Raw genomic sequence first — 21,176 nt, 5'->3', positions numbered from 1 at the left:
CACCCTACCATCCTAAATGTCACTTACCTCAAACAGGCCAGGTTAGCATACTGCTTATCTTTGGTGTATTTCGGAGGAAGTACTTACTCCCTTAGCTAAATTCTACTTTAGTGACTTAATGTCTCCTAAGCAAATCTATTAGTACATTCTTGATGGCATCAGTTCTGTTACTTCAGTTTTCTTCTACATCAGTACCTGTCCTAAAGTTCTTAGGAATCAACTGGAAAAATAGGATCTGTAAACGTGACAGCGGACAGAACACAGCAAACACACAAAATATGTTCAGAAGGGTGGTATCAGCAACACTGATGAAACAGATTAAGACCCAGCAAAATACAGCAAACAAACAACCGAGACAATAATGGTAGCCTCACGGAAGAGGGAATCCTTGCAGGGCTCTGGCAGCTGAGGGAGACAGGCAGTCTTAGAGGTGGCAGTAAGCAGCCCCAGGTGGTAGGAGGCAGGAGGGGACTTCATTCAGACACAAGAAAATGAGGCGCAGTGGGGGAGGGGCAACAGGACCTTGAAGGCTGTAGGGAGAATGTGGTTTGTGTAGTGTCTGATGTCACTAGGAGTTTCCGCTTATGCTCCGGGTTTCAGCACCATAATTTCCAGCCCCTCCCCCCATTATTACCACAGGGAGTTCTTGACTTGGGTCTTCACATTATCTTCTCATAAGGACGGACACCTGCTATGATGGACTAGGAACGGACCCTGATCCAGGGTGCCCCCATCTCAGCTAATTTACATCTGTAGTGACCCTAGTCCAAAGAAGAGCACAGTCCGAGACAGTGGGGACGAGACTTGGACATGGTTATTTGTTTAAAGGGAGATAGCCCATGCCATGCAAATGGAGCAGGCAGGAGGCTGAGAACTCCAAAGGAAAGGACACTACTGAGACTAAACACATCTTCTGCTGGTGTTCCCTTGGTAACTGGCAGGGATGCACATCAAGGGCACCTATCTTTCCAGGTGTCTGTTTCGTCCTCAGTAAAAGGAAGCTGTGTACTCATGTTCTGTAAAATCTCTGAGCAAAGAGCCTGGATCTTCCCAAGAAATTAATAACTTAATGGAGGTATGATTTGAGAATATGCGATAAAATGAGCAAAATGGGTAATATCAGTACTTGGACAAAAGGTTTCATTTTGGCTACCCACTCTGATCTGGGTGCTTCCTCTATCTCCAGGCAGGGGGCCATCAGGCACCTCTTTCAAGCCTGATGGGAAAGGCTGTGTCTGATTATGAGTTGTTGGAGGAGAGTTGGCACATGGATTATTCCTGGTCTGGGGAAGTTGGAGGGAGAGGTCAAAGTGAGCAAGGGTAAGATGCTTATCTAGTCAAGTACTGGATTTTCAGGAAAATAGATGAAGCCAGAGATCACTGTTACATTTAAGTGAAATAATGCTCACACGGGAAGATAAACATAACACGCTGTTTCTCCTGCATGGAAACAAATGGGACCTGAACATAAAAGGACTAATAGTAAAAAATAAATTAGCAGTTAAAAGTAGAGGAACAAGACCCCCTCTTCTGTGTTTTGCACTATTTTCTACATATCATACGGCCCTGTTGTTGTAAGCCACAGTATTGATTTATACACCCAAAAGCTCCGTTAGGCAGCTGTTTTGTTTCAGTCATTCTGTGGTCCTAGTACCAAAAAGGACACCTGGCATATAACAAATGTTCCAAAAATGACAACTTAGAGGCTGGAGAGGTGGCTCATAGCTCTTGCAGAGGACCAAGGTTCCATTCCCAGTATCCACATGGCAGCTCACAACCATCCATAACCCTAGTCCCAGAGCATCTAGTCCCTGCCTCCCCTTTTTTCCGAGACAGGGTTTCTCTGTGTAGACTTGGCTGTCCTGGACTCACTTTGTAGACCAGGCTGGCCTCGAACTCACAGGAACCGCCTGCCTCTGCTGGGCTTAAAGGCGTGCGCCACCACTCCCGGCCTTTTTTGGTCTTTATGTGCTCTGCACACACACAGTACACAGATACACACGCAGGCAAAACACCCATACATAGCTAAGTCTTAAAAAAAAAAAAACCAGGCAAATTGAAGAACAGGTAAGAGGAAATACCGGGGTGGCTGGTGAGTGGTGATCTAGGGAAAAGTCTTCCCAGTCAAACGGGGAATTTCTGCAAAGGCCTCCTGGTTCCTGCCTTGGCTATGTCCCCCAGAAACACCACTTCCTCTCTGCTTGGGATCTTCCTCTGTGTGTCAATGGTGGTTCTGTGGTTTCAGAGCATGACGCTGGAGTTTCACTTCAGTAAAGCTCCCTCTTTCCTCCAGAGAGCAAACCACTGTGCTTGCTGGGGTTGAGGATTCTGCCCACTGTCACGCTTTAATGCTGGTGTGCCTCATGGGAACTGGGGTGGGGATGGAGGTGGGTGGGTAATGTGTCTCTAGAGCTGTTCAGGAGTGTGTAGGGAGGAGACAGAGGGCGAGAGGCTGGGGTGCTCTACTGCGTTCTCAAGGCAGTACCTTCAAAGCACTCGCTACTTTGAACACCAAAGTAAACTGGGGAACTCCCCAGAGTAGAAGATGAAGTCCTGGTTTAAGGAACTCTCCCACTTTTAGAGAGAGGAAGCAGCAGATGATAAGAGTCGTGGCTTGCTGAGCGGTTAGTGGTGCACGCCTTTAATCCCAGCACTTAGGAGGCAGAGGCAGGTGGATCTCTGTGAGTTCGAGGCCGGCCTGGTCTACAAAGCGAATCCAGGAAAGCTGAGGCTAAACAAGAGAAACCCTGTCTTGAAACACCCTTCCCCCCCACCCCAAAAAACAAACAAACAAACAAACAAAACAAAAAACCACAGAGAGGCTTGGGAGATCTGCACCAGAACTTTCAGCATAAGCTTTTTTTGGGGGGGAGGGAGGCGGTGAATTTCGGGACAGGGTTTCTCTGTGGTGTAGTCCTGGCTGTACTGGACTAGCTTTGTAGACCAGGCTGACCTCCAACTCACAGCAATCCACCTGCGTCTGCCTCCCGAGTACACCAGCACATCTACCTAGTACTAAGCACTTTAAAGTGCAGAGAAACAGACCAGACAAGGGATGCAGAGCAAGGCTGACAAAGAAAGGGAGAGTGTGGGGGGGGTGTCTGTTATCAGCACTAGGCTCTGCTGAATCTAGTGATGGTGGCTGAGACCTTAGGTCTTGCTTTAGGAAACTCAGAGAAAGTACCATGGGACTATATGCAGAAACCTGGCCAGAATGCTTCTAGAGTGTAGGAAGAAACTTTTATTTATTTATTTATTTTTGAGACAGGGTTTCTCTGTGTAGCCTTGGCTGTCCAGGACACTTTGTAGACCAGGCTGGCTTTGAACTCACAGTAATTCGCCTGCCTCTGCCTCCCGAGTGCTGGTATTAAAGGTGTGAGCCACCACACCTGGCTTGTAGGAAGAAACTTTGATCAGAACTATGCTGTATTAGTGGGATGGAAGCCTGGTTGGAGCAGAGTCTGCAGACTGGACATTGGGAAGGACCACACTGGGGCAGGGCCAGCACCGACAACTGGACTCCTTAAAGAGCATAGGTATGCCCCAACCTTACAAAGGAATGCCTAGGGGTGTGACAGTCCTGGAGGCCACTTACATTTCCATTTCTCTGATTTCTAGTGTGATCAGGAATTGTTTTATATACCATACATTCTGTTTTTATCATCTAGTTTTAATTTTTTCATTTATTTGGTAGAAGTTCTTTTTGTTTGTTTTTTCCTTTTTAAAATTAATTTATTCAGATTATATCCCCTTGCTTGTCTCCTCCTGTTCCTCCCTTCCTCCCTCTTTCACAGTATTCCCCTCCCCTAGGTCTGTGACAGAAGGGGACCTCCTCCCCCTTGGTAGAGGTTCTTTTAATTTGTGTGTGTGTATGTGTGTTTGTGGAGTGTGTGCTTGTGTGTGTATGTGAGTGGGTTCACTTGCTTGTGCTTGTATGTGTGGAGACCAGCAAAAGCAAACACCATCTGTGGTGGCGTGAATAGGTGTGGTCCCCATAGACTCATGCGTTTGAATGCTTGGCCCATAGGGAGTGACACTATTAGGAGCTGTGGCCTTGTTGGAGGAAGTGTGTTATAGTGGGGGGTGGGCTTTGAGGTCTTCTATGCTCCAGCTATGCCCAGTGTGACATACAGTCTCCTCCTGCTGCCTGTGGCTCAAGTGGTAGAACTCTCAGTTCCTCCAGCACCATGTCTGCCTGCAGGCTGCCATGTTTCCCACCTTGTCGAGAATGGACTCAACTTCTGAAACTGTAAGCCAGCCCCAGTTAAGTGTTTTCATTTATAATAATTGTCTTTATAAGAGTCTTGGTGTCTCTTCATAGCAATAAAACCCAAACTAAAACACCATCTACCGTTCATTTATTCATTGGTTTGTTCGTTTGTTGGTTTGCTTGTTTGTTTGGAGAAAGAGTCTCACTGGGCAGCCTTGGCTGTTGTGACACTTGTTCTGTAGACCATGCTAGCTCTGAATTAACAGAGATCCGCCTGCCTCTGCCTCCCACGTGCTGGGATTAAATGTGGCGCACCACCGCCGCCGCCGCCGCCGCCGCCGCTGCATGCACAAGCCAGGCACAGTGCTGCATACCTGTTGTCTTAACTTGAGGTCAGGAGTTCAGGGCTGGCCTTGACAACATGGAGGTCTTGTCTCAAGTAAATAAGAAGCAAATAAATAAACCTCAAATAATAAAAGTCTCAGCTTGGCAGTGACAGTTACCTGTGGAAGGGATTCCCAGCCTGAGAGCAGTTAGAGCAAGGCCACCATGTTTTTTCCCCTTATACAGTAGGGCTTTGGTGGGGATTGAGCTCAGTGGAAGCATGCTTGCCTACCAAGTATAGGGTCCTGGGCTCAGTTTCCAGCAAACAAAACAAAATGAAAGCCATTAAAAGCAGAAGTCTTGTATTTTATATGTATAAACATGATAATATATATACACATATATAACATAAACATATATATTATGCTTTTTTAAAGACTTATTTTCATTTGTGTGTATTGTGTCTTATGCCACATATGTGTGGGTCCGTGGGGGCCAGAAGTGAATGTCTGATCCCCTGCAGTTACGAGTGGTTGTGAGCTGCCTGATGTGTGTGCTATGAAACAAATCCAGGTCCTCCAGAAGAGCAACAAGTGCTGTTAGCCACGAGCCATCTCTCTGGCCCCGGCTTTTGTTTTTAGAAACAAGGTCTCCTGTAAGTCAGGCTGGCCTCAGACTCACTGTGTAGCTAAGGCTGACCTTGAACTCCCAGTCTTCCCACCTTTACTTACCAGTTCTAGGGTCACAGGGGTGCATCCCCATGCCTGGCTCCGAGTTTCATTTTATTGGTTTATTTTTAGCTTTTTAAAAAAATTATTAATGAATCTTATATATTAGACAATGATATTACACCTGAACTTCTACAGTAAATGGCCAGCTGCCTTGCAGGGCAGGGTCTTTTGTGTTTTAGGCAAGAACTCTACACGGGACCCATGGCCTTCTCTTCTCTCTCCTGTAGGGCAGTAATTGAAGAGAAGTATGGGAAAGATCTGCTGAGTCTCTGCAGGAAGAAGCCCTGTGGACAGTCCGAGATCAAGTAAGTGCCGGCACCTTTCTGACTGCTAGGCTCCCCACGACTGCCCAGTGGGCACCCCGCCACCGTGTTTCAGCAAGCACAACTGAGTGGCAGTTGCAGTATGTTAGATCAAAAAAAATCTTTCCTCATTTCCAATTGTGAAAAATATGTGTCCTCTCAGAGATCTTAATGGGACACAGGATTGTGGTTCCAAGTCACTTTTTTTTTCAGTGCAGTCTGAAGAAGCTAGAGATTTAGTTTACAGTTGTCCTAAATAGGGCTCTGCTTGCCTGACAGATATGAACACAGACCTTTGCTAAAGAAACACAGTGAAATGGAATGGCTCATAATACACACACATACACACACATATCCATGTACACACACTCAGAGGCACAAAGATACAGAAGCATATACACACACAGGCACATGCACACATAGGTACATATACACAGGCACATGCACACACATGCACATGCACATACAGGCACATACATCACACACAGGCACATACACACATAGGTACATACACGCACAGGCACATGCATACACAGGCACATACATACAGAAGCATACGCACACACACAGAGGTTACTGTGAATACAATTCAACGATGCAATAGCAGAATTAGATATAGATAAATTTTTAGTGCTGTAATGTGTGTGTGTTTGAGACAGGGTTTCTCTGTAGCCTTGGCTGTCCTGGACTCACTTTATAGACCAGGCTGGCCTCGAACTCAGAGAGATCTGCCTGCTTTTGCTTCCCTGAGTGCTGGGATTGATTATAGGTGTGAGCCACTATGCCCAGTTATAATGAACAGATTTTTAAAAACCTCAAGTATACGTAGTATATTTATAAAAGAGTGAATTAAAAATCTTAAGTGAGGATATTTTTACAGATGTCCTAGAAATTTTGAAGAAGATTCAGCTAGAAATGAAATCTTTGGGGGTCTGGGACCAAACTTATGGAGATGTTACTCCAGGCAGTTCCCTCAGAGCTGGGGAGGTGGCTGAGGGTTGCGGCACTTGCTACTTAAGCTGGAGACCATGGCTATGTAAATACTGGCTAAGCATGGAAGCCTGCCTGCAATTTCAACCTGAGACGCTGGAGACCGGGCACGCCCAGAGTAAACTGGATACAGAGACTGGTCATATCAGTGAGCTCTGGGTTTGATGAGAGAGCCTGTCTCAGTGAATAAAGCAGAAGAGTGATAGAGCATGTTTCCCCACATCAGCGTCAACCTTAGGCACTCACATACATGGCCTCCTCACATGTGGAGATATGCATGTTTATACACACATACAACACACATGGAAATGGAAAAGAGAAAGAGCATTAAGATTTTAGTTAGGAGAAATAAGTTCAAGAGATTTATTGTACAGTGCTGTGACTGTAGTTATCAGCAATGTATTGTATTCTTTAAAAAGAACCGAAAGTAGTGTAGCACTCCAAAGCAGAGGTAAGGATGTGAGGCAATATATATGTTAATTTCCTGTTGAGCCATTCCACAGTGCACACGGATCTCAAAACATCATGTTACATGGGATAAACATGAACAATTTTTATTTGTCACTTAGAAGATAAAATTTAAAAAATGGATAAGGTTGGCCTGCAGTTTCTGATCAGTAAGTATATCCTGGGTGTACTGGCACGTGCCTTTAACCCCAGCCCTTGGGAAGCAGAGGCTGCTGGATCTGTGAGTTTGAGGTCAGTCTAGTCTACACAGCAAGTCCTGGGACAGCCAGGGCTATACAATGAGACTCCCAAAAAAGTATATGATGATTTTCTGAAAAAGGAGTCAAGAGTCAGGGTTTGAACTGGGGCATGGTGAGGCTTGCCTGTAGTCCTAGCACTTGGGAAGTGGAGGTAGAAGGCTTGGGTGTTTAGGGCCAGTTTCAGCTGCATAGGAAGCCTGGGCTATGTGAGATGCTGTTTTAAACACACACACACACACACACACACACACACACACACACACAAACACACACACGGTACCTAGAGTGCAAACTAGGATTTGAGCTCTCTCTTTAATTGCTTTGTTTTTCATATTCAAATGGCAACATGTTCTTCTGGGAAAGGCATCACGATTGCTATATTACTATTGGGGAAGGTAAAATGCACAGTTTTGGATTTTGCTCCACCCTGGGCAGATAGTGTAGAACTGTCTGTGCCTGGGATCGAGGAGGCTGGCCTTAAGAAGTTTTAGCCTTTTACTGTTTTCTGTAGCTCAAGGGTGAAAGGGAATCTGGAGCCTCCATGTTAAGATGTAGGCAGAGAGAAGTGTGTGAAAACACTGTAATAAAATTACATAGATGATTTCTAGAATTGAAATTATATATGTACTTGTCTTTCAGTACCTTGAAGAGAGCCCTTGACGTCTTCAAGCAGCGTAAGTTAATTATTTAAAGTATTTTGTTTTATTTTTTATTTTATTGTATTTTTTATGTGTATAGGTGTTTTGCCTGCATGCATGTCTATATACCATGTGTGTGTGCCTGGTGTCCACAGAGGCCATAAGATCCCCTTGACCAGGAGTTATGGTAGTTGTCAATCACCTCGTAGGTTCTGGGAATTGAACGCGGGTCCTCTGGAAGAGTAGCCAGTACTGTTAACTGCTGAGCGATCACTCCAACCCCTGGTGTAAAACTGTACTCCCTGTCCTTGGTAAACTCTGTGCCTTTCTTCTAAGGAGAGTTCTGATTTGAACAGTAACTGGGTAAGAAAAAGTTTAGTACAACAATAAGGCAAAAAATAGCTCTGCAAAGTAGAAATGAGCTACAGACACCGGTCACAGGGAGAGCTGTGGTTAGCACAGGGTCATGACCCCATTGAGTGTCTGACCAGGAAGTTTGGAGTAAAGTCTGGGATTCTGCATGCTCTTAAGTTCCTGGTGGGACTAACACTATGCAAGAACATTCTGTCCTGCTTTAACTTAGAGACATATTACGTGAGTGCTTGTCTCTGACCTCATTCAGCCAGACTTACCCACCCCCTTAGTGTTCCTGTGCATCTCTTCCTAGAGACACTTCAGTGTTGATGTTATTTTTATAAAACTGTGTTTGTTTCTCTTGGTTTCTCTCTTAACCCAGCTATCACACAAATAACTGAGACTCGTTTTATCTGTGTATAAACTTTACAACACAATCTTGAGCAGTTTTAGTCTGTTCTTAACCCTCTGTTATCCTCACTTCCATCTTTGCCCAAATCCTTAAGTTACTTGCTTCTTAGTTCTTTCTTTGCTCCAGCTGAATCTTCATCTCTCCTGCACCTCAGCCTGTGGCTGAATCCCCCCTGCTGAATCCCCTACTTCCTCCTCTAACTCCTCCTCCCCTGGCTGGCAGGAAGTCCAGCCCTATTCTCCCCCCTGCTCAGTGATTGGCAGTAAGCTGCTTTATTGCCATATCAAGGGAACAACTGGGGAGCAGAGTTTATATAGCAATTAGACTGGAAATTCTCAGAACAAGGCTTGCAACCAGATATGGGGGGAGGGAAGGTACAGAAATCAACATTTGAATTACACCACAACCCTATGCCAACACTTCAGGGCTTCTGTCACTAGGCGGCAATGTTGTAAATGTCTTTTAGATATCCAGACGTTTGTTTGTCTGTTTCGAGACAGGGTTTCTCTCTGTAGCCTTGGCTATCTGGGATTTGCTTTGTAGACCAGGCTGGCCTCAAATCCACAAATCCTTCCTCTGCCTCCCTGAGTGCTGGGATTACAGGTGTGTTCCACCATGCCTGATGACATTTTTATCTTTTTTTTTTTCAGTACAGGGTTTCTCTGTGTAGCCTTGGCTGTCCTGGACTCGCTTTGTAGACCAGGCTGGCCTCGAACTCATAGCAATCCACCTGCCTCTGCCTCCCGAGTGTTGGGATTAATGGCATGCACCACCATGCCCGGCCTTATCTTTTTTTTAATGCAGAAGAAATTATTATTATTATTATTATTTTAGTGTGTGTATGCATGTCTCTAAGAGTGTATGAGTGTGGAGGTGAGAGGACAGCTTTTGGGGCTTGGATCTTACCTGTAGCCTTGTCGAAGCAGGATGTCTCTGGTCTTGCTATACAGTGTCCCTCAGGCTAGCTGGCTGGCAAGCTCCTGGGACATTGTCCTATCACTGCTCCCATCTTTCTGGGAGTCCTAGATCACAGACTGATGGCACCACACCTGGCTTTACTCATGGTTCTAGGAATGTCATTCAGGTCATCAGACTTGCTCACTTGCTCAGCTGGTGGTTTTACTCAATGACTTCAGCTCTACAGACATTAATCATGACCGTCTTCAAAGAACATATTATCTGGCCATTCTTTCCTCCTATTGTAATCTGGCATGTGGTCCCTCACTCCCCTAGACCTGCTCTCCTAAAGGGTATGAGCCATCTCTCTCTAGTCCAGAGCGTGTCAGGGTTGAGTCCTCACGGGCTTTTCTTGCCCACTTTGGCATGTTCATTGCTCTTGTCCTTGCTTGGTTGTGATTCTGACTTGGACTTGCACCAGCAGATTTTTTATTATTTACAGTAATGCAGTGACAACTGGGAGCTGGGAGGTCTGAGGTGAGACCTGTCACCTTGCTCTTCAAGGACTCCTATGCAGCTCGGTGTTCCACAGGCTTTTTTGCTTAGAACCTGCTTCCGGGGCTTTCTGTCCTTCCTCAGAGGATTTCCAGGTGAAAGGTGTGGAAAGGCACAGTGTGTATGACTTACACTTGGAAATGCTTCTGTAGCTAGTTGGGTGTCCTTTCCTAAGAACCCCCGCTGTTCATGTCCTCTCCTGTCACAACACAGGAGCCTTCTGACCCACCCCATGGGAGGGTTTTCTTCCATAGCAACTAAGCGATCTCGTCAGCTGTGGACACTAGCTAGCGTCCTCTAATCCAGTTCAGTTGCCACACTATGAGCCTGGAGGTAGTCAGATCCTCTAGGCTGAAAGCTCAGGTCCCACTGTAGATACCTGTCCAAGGCTCGCAGCATGTTTTACCTGTGCCTAAAGAGCTCCTACTGCCTCCTTTTGCTTCAATTCATTTACCCTAGTAGCTCCCAGAACTCAGGGAAAGAATTACACTTGCTGGTTTATAATTAAAGATATTGCAAGCTGGGCGTGGTGGCGCACGCCTTTAATCCCAGTACTCGGGAGGCAGAGGCAGGCGGATCACTGTGAGTTCGAGGCCAGCCTGGTCTACAAAGCAAGTCCAGGACAGCTAGGGCTGCACAGAGAAATTCTGTCTCGGGGTGTGTGTGTGTGTGTGTGTGTGTGTGTGTGTGTGTGTGTGTGTGTGTGTATTGCAAAGGAAACGGGTAAAGTGAGGGTATGGAGGGGGAATGTGAGGAGCTTTTATGCCCTCTCTGAGCACACTGGGCCAGAACGGGCCCAGCAGGCTTCAGCCACACCACCGTTCTGCCGGCATGAGCACAGCGCTCAGCAGTCTCCATTTGCTTGGCTTTGAGGAAGCTCCCAAAGCCATGTCTGTTTTGATTTTTATGGTGACTTCACTGGATAGACACGCTCGTTAATAGGCTGAGTGGGAAAGCCAATTAGGCTCTGCAGGGTCTTCCTGACCTCGAAGTGTATCATTTCTACCTACAGGGCATGGGGCGGGGCACCTCTGGAGGAAGCAGGGTCCTTTGATATCTGAGATAGAAAGAAGCTAGAGTCGTGTAAGAGGATGGAGAATTGAATTTGAAGTTGTGGTGCTCTTAGTAATGCTCTAGCTTTTATTTTTCTTGCTATGATAAAATATTCTGACGAAAGAAATTAGGGAGAAAGAGTTTAGTCAGCTTACAGTTGCAGGTTGCAGTATCATGGGATGGAAATCCTCACACCCTTAGCCAAGAGCAGAGTAACCTTTATTACACTCGTGCTTGCTTGCTCACTCATTTGCTTGCTTACTTGATTGCTCGCTTACCCGCTTGCTCGCTCCCTCGCTTGCCTTGCACTCAGCTGGATTTCTCCACTTGCATAAAGCCCAGGAGCCCCTGACTGGGGAATGGCTCTGCCCACAGTAGGTTGGGTCGTCCCACATCAATTAACCGTAGATAACCACCCACAAACATGCTCACAGGCCAACCCAATGTAATCAGCCCCTCAATGAGACTCTCTTCCCATGTGGGTTATGTCAAGCTGACAATAAAAGCTAATATACCAGGATGTACGGTTATTTATTGAATGGGAACCTTGTCGGCACCTCCGTCCCCTCCCCCATCCCTGGCCCTGGGCATACACTGGGTTAGTAACAGTTAGTAGCAAGAGCTTAGGGTAAAGACATAGCTTTGGTCTTGGTGGCTAGGGCCATGTTAGGCACAAGAAGGACCTCAATGGGTGTTAGTGACCAAGAAAATTATTGTTTTTGTGTGTGTTTTTGTTTTTGGAAACAGGGTCTCTCTGTGTTAGCCTTGGCTGTCCTGGACTCGATTTGTAGACCAGGCTGGCCTCGAACTCACAACGATCTGCCTGCCTCTGCCTCCTGAGTGCTGGGATTAAAGGCACTGGGATTAAAGGTGTGCCACCGCACCTGGCTTAAGAATATTATTCTTAATTTTGCTTTATTTCTCCAGATTTGTTTGAGAAATTGTGTGTGTTTGAGCTTGACATATGTGGACTTTGACTTTACTTATAAATTACTTTTATAGAAGTAGACAATGTGGCCCAGTGTCACATTCAGCTTGCACAGACTCTACGAGAAGAGGCCAGGAAGATGGAAGAATTCAGGGAAAAGCAAAAGCTACAGCGGAAAAAGGTCAGTTTGTGTATGTGTTAAAATATCACGTTTTTTGCAGAAAAATCCAAGACATGTCTGTTACTAAATCGCTCAATTTGCTGGACATAGTGGCACACACTTTTAATTCTAGCACTCAGGAGGCAGAGGCAGGCAGATCTCCGTTGAGTTCGAGGCCAACTTGGTCTATATAGTGAGTTCCGGGACAACAGGACAGCAAGACAGCCAGAGCTGTTTGGTGACTTAGAGGAATCAAGAAATAAGTCCAGGTTTATATTATAACATTTTCTTTTTAGACCAGAGCGGCCACAACTCTGATTCCTGTACATGCAGGTTGACCCTTTAGCCAATGAGGGCCTTTTAAGAATTCATGTCTTGCCTGTAATTCTAGAACTTGGGAAGCAGAGGCAGGTGGATCTCTGTGAGTTTGAAGCCAGTCTGGTCTACAAAGCGAGTTCCAGGACAGTCAGGGCTACACAGAGAATCCATGTCTTTAAGGGGGGGAGAATGAATGTCTTTCAAGACTGGAAGGCTGTCAGGTCTCTATGGACATTTGGGGACCGGTCATCCTTCCCGGAGGTCCCTGTGGAGTTCTTTCTGCATCCTAGCTTTTGCAGAGAGCTGATATTGTTTCTGCAGTCTGTGCCCATCCATTCACAGCCAGTGTTAAGGCTGAATGGACCCTAACCTCCCAAGATGAGCTACTTCTCCTGAAGTTTCAAGTTGGAGTTTGGGTTGCTATGAGTGTGTCAGGTTGCCAGCAGAATCCTAAGGACCTCCCCATAGGTCCTGCCTGCCTGCCTGCCTTTAATTTTACGAGCTGCTTTTTCCTTTGTTCAACATGGGGTCTCATGAAGTCTCGGCTGGCTTCCAATTCACCATATAGCTGAATATCCTGCCTCCACCTCCCAAGTGCTGGGACAATAGGCATGTGCTGCTATGTCCAGCTTAAGAGTGGCTCTTTGCCTGCCACTGCCTCTTCCTATATCTCAGCCAGTGTTTGTGCAATGTCTGTTACCATAAAGGATGGACAGGTGCAGGCAGTTAAGGAATGCTCTATTAAACCCTTTCACCTGCTCTCTCAAGCTTGTGTATCACACCTAAGGGTGCATCTATCCCAAAGTCTTTTTCCAAGCAGAATTATCATGTGTGCTATACTTGTTAGATAACAGATCCTTTAGCCTGACATTGTCAGGTCTGCCATTTCTTCTCTTTCTTTCTTTCTTTTTTTTTTTTTTGAGACAGGGTTTCTCTGTGTTAGCCTTGGCTGTCTTTGACTTGCTTTGTAGACCAGGCGGCCTGGAACTCACAGCAATCCTCCTGCCTTTGCCTCCCGAGTGCTGAGATTAAAGGCATGTGCCACCAAGCCTGGCCCAGGTCTGCCATTTCTTTAAAGAAGTTATAGGTTGTTTTGTTTTCTTTTGAGATGGGGGTCTCCCTGTGTAGTCCTGGATGCTCTGTAACTCATTCAGGCTGGCCTCTAACTCATAGAGATCCTTTTGTCTCTGCCTTCTGATTAAAGGTGTACACGCACCGCCACACCTGGCTGAAATGACAGCAAAATAACTTGGAGGTTGGAAAGGTGGCTCAGCGGTTGAGGGTGTGCTGCCCTTGCAGGGCCTCTGAGTTCATTTTCTCAGTACCCATGGTAGATGGCTCACAAGCACCTGTAACTTAGCTCCAGGGGTACTCGATCCTCCTGGCCTCAGTGGGTACCTGTACTCACATGTACACACTCACACACAGGCAGGCACAGACGTACAGTCAAAACCACAGAAGCTGGGTGTGGTGGCAGTGCCTTTAGCACCCCGGAGGCAGAGGTAGGCGCAGGCTGGTCTGTGAATTCAAAGCTAAGCCTGGTTTGAGGCCAGTGGGAGTTACCTAATGAGGCCTCGTGTCAAGCGGACAGAAAGAAAACAAAAGTTAAGGAGGTATCATGTCTAGTGTGGAACTGTTAAAAACATTAAAGAGAAGCATAATGCCTTAGTCAGCTGGGCTCTGCCTATAGGATTCTGCTGAAGAAGGTTGTCTCTTCACATCCTCAGGTGTCGTAGATTGCCCCGGCTCTTGTGGGGAGACCTGCTAGCTTTGCAAGGCTTCTGGAACGTCCCTGCTAAGGTTGCAGGAGCCCATGGTTGAGATCAGCAATGGAGCAGCAAGTGCTCAATTCAAGTCCCATTTTCAGCAGGAGACACTTTCTTTCTTTTTAATATTTTATTTAATTTTAATGTGCCTTAGTATGAGAGTGTCAGATCTTGGAGTTACAGAAAGTTGTGAGCTGCCATGTGGGTGCTGGGAATTGAACCCAGGTCCTTTGGAAGAGTAGGCAGTGCTCTTAACCACCGAGCCATCTCTCCAGCCCAGGAGACACTTTCAAAGCATTGAAAAGTCCAAGTTTACTGAGAGAATTGTAGTTATGTGTTTCACAATGAACCCGGGATGAACTTGGGGTAACCTGTTTGTTTTTGAAGAACATATTTTTAGGTGGGGTAAAGTGTCAGTGCTAACTTCCCCTTTAAAAAGTGTCACACTGCATGCTCTGGTCTTCCCTTTCTTGGAAACAGAGCCATTTCTACTCATCAAAGGAACTTGTCAGTTTCTTTTCTTTTTTTTCTTCTTCTCTTTTTTCTCTTTTGCTGCTTGTTGAATCCAGGATATGGTTCTGCTAGCCAAGTGTTTGAGCTGTGTCTCCACACCCCATTTACCAACTTATTGTTAAAAGACTCAGAAATTTTTAAGTAGAATGTTTTCTGCCTTTAAAAAATATACTTTTAAGATTTTAAGACTCTTTAGCTGGGTGTGGTGGCACACACTTTTAATCCCAGCACTCAGGAAAGAAGAGGCAGGCAGATCTCTGTGGGTTTGAGACCAGCCTGGTCTACATAGTAAGTTCCAGGACAGCCAGAGCTACATAGTGAGACCCTGTCTCAAAACAAAACAAAACAAAACAACAAAGAAACAAACCCAAAAATCTTTGTCTTACATCTATGAGTGTTTTATTTGCATATGTCTGCATACTGTGAGTGTGTGGGGTGCCCATGGTTAGGAGGAGGTATCGGAAATGCTCTTAAACAGGAGCTATAAATGCTATGAGCCGCCATGTGGCTGCTGGGAATTGAACCAGATCTTTTGCAAGAGGGAAAAGTGCTCTTAAGCGCAGAATCAGCACTCTAGTCCTGTTTTCTGCTCTCCTCTCCTTTCCTCTCCTCTCCTCTCCTCTCCTCTCCTCTTCTCTCTCTCCTCTCTCCTCTCTCCCCCCTCTCTCTCTCTCTCTCTCTCTCTCTCTCTCTCTCTCTCTCCATGTGCATGCATATGTGTGTGTGTGCTCAATCACGTGCATGCGATGTTTATGTGTACATGCCATGGTGTCTATGTGAAAATCAGAGGACACCTTGCAAGAGCTGCTCTCTTCTCCCCTGTGTGGGTCCTGGGAATTGAACCCACATTATCAGGCTTGGCGTCAAGTGTCATTATCTAATGAGAACTGGATCCCCCAATTGATTTCTTTAGTAAACTGGGACATAGGAGACATGGAAAGGATGACTGGCTAGCTGTTTCAGCTGCTCACTTCCACAAGTAGTGTTTTCTTGAGCACCAAGATGGGCATGTTTTCCTGCCACTAAGTACAGACATAGCCAGACAGACTGATGCACCATAAAATCAGGATAAAGTATGACAAGTATTATACAGTGATAAGCAAAGGCAGGTCCCATCTGAACGCTGGGTACAGACATATAAGCTCATTTGGGTTGGTGAGACCTCTCCTGGAGGAAACCATCCTCATGCTAAAGCCGGCAGTTAGAGGCCACTGCTGAGGTAGTGAAAGGCAAGCCTCTCATTCCTGGGGGTAGGCATGGCAAGGAGGTGGTCTTTGGATCTCATTTTCAGTAATCTGCCTCAGAATTACTTGGGCCCTTCTCAAGTCTCTTCTTCCATTTTCCCTTTCTCCTCTTTCTTCCACCTTCTAGATGAGATAGTTGAGTTCTTGCACCCTCTGTGTCACCAATAATAAACCACATTCACAGCAGATTTGGTCTGAGCAGTAAACCCGAGTCCTGGAAGAACGTCTCCTCCAAAAACATCTTCAAGAGAAGTCACATTCACTGAGGTCACCATGAGTGGGTCACCCTGGAAGTCAGCACGGACACAAGAAGACTTAGGTCAAGGCTATTTAGCAGATAGAGATGAATCTGACATTGCCATCGCTAACTCTCTGAGCGGGCTTGAGCAATGCTTGTCACCCAGGGACCAGAAATTCCCCATGTCTGCTTACAGTCAATGGCTGCTTTTAGGGTCTTGACAATTGTCAAACACTGGTGTGCCTTGTGAAGGCAGAGAGGGATGATGGGAAGTGAAAAGGTGGTGTAAAACCACTCAGCACCTGAGAAATATTTAAAGTAAATGCTATATAGAACTTGGGGATAAGAAGACTATTATATTATATAGTATAATAATAATATATAATATAAGATATATAATACTATATAAATAAGGAGCTATGGGGCTATCAGTTATAAAGTAGTAGCAGCCATCAACTCAACAAGCAGCAAGGTGTATATTTGGACTAAAAGGGCCATGGCAAAGCCCAGCACTGCTAATTGATCTGCTCAAGTAGCCTAGGAAAAACCAGCTATAATTATTAAAAACCAGGAGTAAAACTCTTCCTGGCAGAGAAGCCTAGTCAGCTATGTGCCCCTCAGCTCCCTGGAAGCTGTGGTCAGGATCTGTCTTGTATCTTCCCATGTAGGACTCATGGTGGAGGCATGTCACTGTGTCTGCAGTGTCTTCCTCATTAGCAGAGGAACAGCTGCTTCCTGGTATCTCTCTTTCAGAGAAGGCAGAAGGTCAATCCTGGGTTCTTTGAAGATCCAATAAGGCAATTTCATGTATCCCATTGTTTTTTTCTGTTTTGTTTTGTTTTGCTTATTTGAGACAGGGTTTCTCTGTGTAATCGCCTGGCTGTCCTGGACTCTCTCTGTAGACCAGGTTGGCCTTGAACTCAGAGATCAGCTTGCCTCTACCTCCCCAGATCTGGGATTAAAAGCATGCACCACCACCTCCCAGCTATGTCAGCTTTCTTTTTTTTTTTTTTTTAAAGATTTATTTATTTATTATGTATACAATGCACATCAGATCACATTATAGATGGTTGTGAGCCACCATGCGGTTGCTGGGAATTGAACTCATGACCTCTGGAAGAGAAGTCAGTGCTCTTAACCGCTGAGCCATCTCTCCAGCCCCTATGTCAGCTTTCTTATTTGCTGACTGTCTTAGTTGCTTTTCTACTGCGGTGAAGACACCATGAACAAAGGAACGCATTGAAGAAAAGTTTATTATTGCTTACAGTTTTACAAGGTTATATATGGCCTCATGGCAGGAAAGATGGCAGCGGGAAGGCAAGGACAGTACTGTAGCAGTAGCGGAATGCTTACTGTTGAGACAACCACCACAAGGCCAAGAGAAAGCTGGCTGGGAATGGTGTGGGTTCAAAGCCCACTCCCAGTGACACGCCTCCTCCAACAAGGCCACACCTCCTAGTCCTTCCCAAACCGGTCCCACCAACTGGGGACCACTCATTCAAACACGTGAGCCTATGGCGATCCTTCTTGTTCAGACCTCTATACTGATTTTGTTTCTTTGGGCTCACAAAGCTCATTGCCATAAGGAAAGTGGAGATGTAGTGCTTACACAGAAATGATGCTGTGATCATGAGACTGCTGCACATAGAAATGCTGGGTAACTGGGAGCCAGGAAATTGACTAATAAATTTACAGCCATCCCAAGTACAGTGAGGAAACTGTGCTCAAGTGAACTACACAGTTTATCTTGCTGGGTTAGATGATGTGGAGGACCGTAGAGCAGTTTCTGTTGGCAGTGCTACGAACACTTCCTTGGTCCCCCTGGCAACTTGTAAACATTTGTCATTGATGGGCCACAGAGTGGAAGTTGAGTTCCTCATTTTCCTGTGTTGGCAAAGCTTCCAAAATAAAGACTCCTTTAAGATACAGACGGCATTTTAACAAAAATAAAAAAATTCCTTCTTGAAACCAAAGTTCTTTGATTCTGGATTCACTAAAGAAAGCACTCCATGGTGACCAGTGAGTTTCTGGTCTTGTCTTGAGTGTTCAGGATCGGGTGTGTGAGTGCCCAGGTTAAGTGACAAGCAGTGTCATGAACCGGCTACGAGTTCTTGAGCAGCGTTTAGCCTCTGTCTGTATTGTCTTCATTTGTGAAGTGTGAGTAAAAAACACCCCATTTGGCTTCTGGGCGATGTGAGGATCAAACCAGAATCCATGTTGAATGCTCAGCCCTCAAGACAAGCTGCTGTTAGCAGTAACTTAGGTTTTTATTAACCGTGCTTGCATTCTCTTTACAGACAGAAACTATAATGGATGCTGCCCACAAACAGAGGAACTCTCAATTCAAGAAAACCATGGACGTGAGTCACACTTGCTGCTGCCGTCTTTGTCATAGTGACGTTATCCGAAAGTCTGTGCTGTGCACGAACATGTTCCTACTCAAATGATGTTTTCATTATGTCATTTACCAGTGTGGTGCTAAGGAAAACACTTGCGGGTGCGGGGAGGTTTTGTTTCCGGTGAGCTGGGGCAGAAGTCTGTCCTCTGGGCATGGCACGCCTATTGCCTTCTTAGTGAGAGTAGCTCTGACCAGGACTGGACCCAGTAACGTTCTCTCCTACCGGAGAGGGAGGGCCACAGGGCAGCAAATGAGCCATCACAAGCAGGATAAGGGGCCTCACCAAGCCACCTCTTTAACAAGGACATATGGGTAGATAACAGTTCTGGGGAGGGGACAGACTTTTCTTTTGTGGTATAGCCACCGACACATTGTCCATGCCTCCTCCCGCACCCGCACCCCCCTCTGTGTGTGTATCTTGTATTTGAACTTTTTTTCTTTTTCTGTTTTGGTTTTTCAAGACAGGGTTTCTCTGTGTAGCCTTGGTTGTCCTGGTCTCGCTTTGTAGACCAGGCCGGCCTTGAACTCACAGCAATCCGCCTGCCTCTGCCTCCCTAGTGCTGGGATTAAAGGCGTGTGCCACCACACCCGGCTTATATTTGAACTTTGTATCCCGTGATGATTCTGAATCTTGACTGCTGCTCATTTTACTGAATGATCCTTTTGTATTTTAAGACATCTGAAAATTAGAACAGTCCCCTTTCCTTTAACTTATTTACACTAATTAATTCTCCCTTAACTTATTTAATTTGTTTCCTTTAACTTACCAACAATGCCTGGCAAGCTAGGGATATGTGGTGACAGATCCCATCCACGCTTTTCATGAGGTTGTTAGTGCCCAGTACAACAAACCCTTCTCTTAGGAGACTCGTGACTATGACAGTGTTGAAAGTGTCACTAGGGAGGTGTCACATGCAGCTTGCTCAGTTTCTTGATGGAAACCACGTAAGAGCATTTTGTCAGAAGGGAATATTGGCTATGGAGTGCCGAAATAGTGCTGGGGAACATGTGATTTTTTTTTTTTTTTAGAAATCTAGGACATGTTTCCTCACAATTAAGTATACTTACTTCTAAAGAAAATATACATCTTTTGTTTGTTTGTTTGTTTTTTGTTTTTTCGAGACAGGGTTTCTCTGTATAGCCTTGGCTGTCCTGGACTCACTTTGTAGACCAGGCTGGCCTCGAACTCACAGTGATCCACCTGCCTCTGCCTCCCAAGTGCTGGGATTAAAGGCGTGCGCCACCACACCCGGCAAATATACATCTTTTAATTTTTTCCTGTACCTATACTTAGATGTTTGATTATGTTAGTCAGTTTTCTGTTATGGGAAAACATCAGAGAAAACAACTGAAAAGGAAGAAAGGTCTGCTGTGGTTCCCAGCTCCAGAGGTTTCTGTCTATGGCTGCTTGCTCCTGAAGGGAGGTGGAGCATCATGGTGCAGTGTGGATGGTAGAACAGAGCTGCCTGGGAAGCAAGGGCACAGGGGGAGGGGCCAGGACCAGAGCAACCCAGAGGACCTGGTGCCACCTCCAAGTTTCTACCACCTTCCAACAGCCTATGTGATTAGGATCCCATTAATGGATTACCGAGATGAAGTCAGAGCACAATGGCCCAGTCACTTCCTGCAGTATTATCTCTGAACACTGGTGCGTTTGGGGTTAAGCTTGACCAAAGCAAAGCAAAAAATTATTGTTAATTTCCTTTTTCTTCCACTAGAAAAATAATTTAGGAAAAAAGATTTTTTTGTTTGTTTGTTTGTTTTGGTTTTCGAGACAAGATTTCTCTTGTAGTCCTAGTTGCCCTGCTCACTTTGTAGACTAGGCTGGCCTCGAACTCACAGAGATCCGCCTGCCTCTGCCTCCCAAGTGCCGGGATTAAAGATGTGCACCACCATGTTTGGCTAGGAAAAATTTTTTAAAGATTTATTTATTTATTTATTTTATGTATATGAGTGCTCTATCTGCATGTGTATCTGCATGCCAGAAGAGGGCATCAGATTCCAGTATAGATGGTTGTGAGGGACCATGTGGTTGCTGGGAAATGAACTCAGGACCTCTGAAAGAGCAGACAGTTGTTCTTAGCTACCGAGCCATCTCTCTAGCCCTAACTTAGGAAATGTGAGGGAAAATTTCAAAGTAATTTTGAAAAATTGGATTTGAGTTTTCCCTCCCCTTGTTATAGTTTCTGTTCTTTCTAGGATAAAACACTCTGATAAAATAACCTGAGGAAAGAAGGTTTATTTCACATCACAGTTCATTAGTTCATCAAAGTTCCAAAAGCCAGGGGTAGGGTGCATGTCTTTAATCCCGGCACTTGGGAGGCAGAGGCAGGTGGATCTCTGTGAGTTTGAGGCCAACATGGTCTATAAAGAGAGTTCAGGACAGCTAAGGCTACACAGAGAAACCCTGTCTTGAACCCATTTCCCCCCCAAAAAAA

At 45.6% G+C, this 21,176-nt stretch overlaps 1 protein-coding gene across 1 annotated transcript in view; it reads left to right on the top strand.

Moving 5' to 3' along the window:
- The window catches only part of PSTPIP2 (proline-serine-threonine phosphatase interacting protein 2), a 73,374-nt gene that overhangs the window by 37,542 nt on the left and 14,656 nt on the right, over positions 1-21,176 (top strand). Inside the window, exons 3-6 of the mRNA XM_084778397.1 lie at positions 5,493-5,570; positions 7,904-7,938; positions 12,176-12,282; positions 18,638-18,700. Coding sequence (XP_084634523.1) covers positions 5,493-5,570; positions 7,904-7,938; positions 12,176-12,282; positions 18,638-18,700 — 283 coding nt within the window. The remainder of the gene's footprint in view (positions 1-5,492; positions 5,571-7,903; positions 7,939-12,175; positions 12,283-18,637; positions 18,701-21,176) is intronic.

This window comes from Acomys minous (genome assembly GCF_964271855.1).
Source record: "Acomys minous genome assembly, chromosome: 4".
Classification (NCBI taxonomy): Eukaryota; Metazoa; Chordata; class Mammalia; order Rodentia; family Muridae; genus Acomys; species Acomys minous.
The sequence above is the reverse complement of the archived record's forward strand: the minus strand, read 5'-3'. Positions and strand labels throughout refer to the sequence as shown.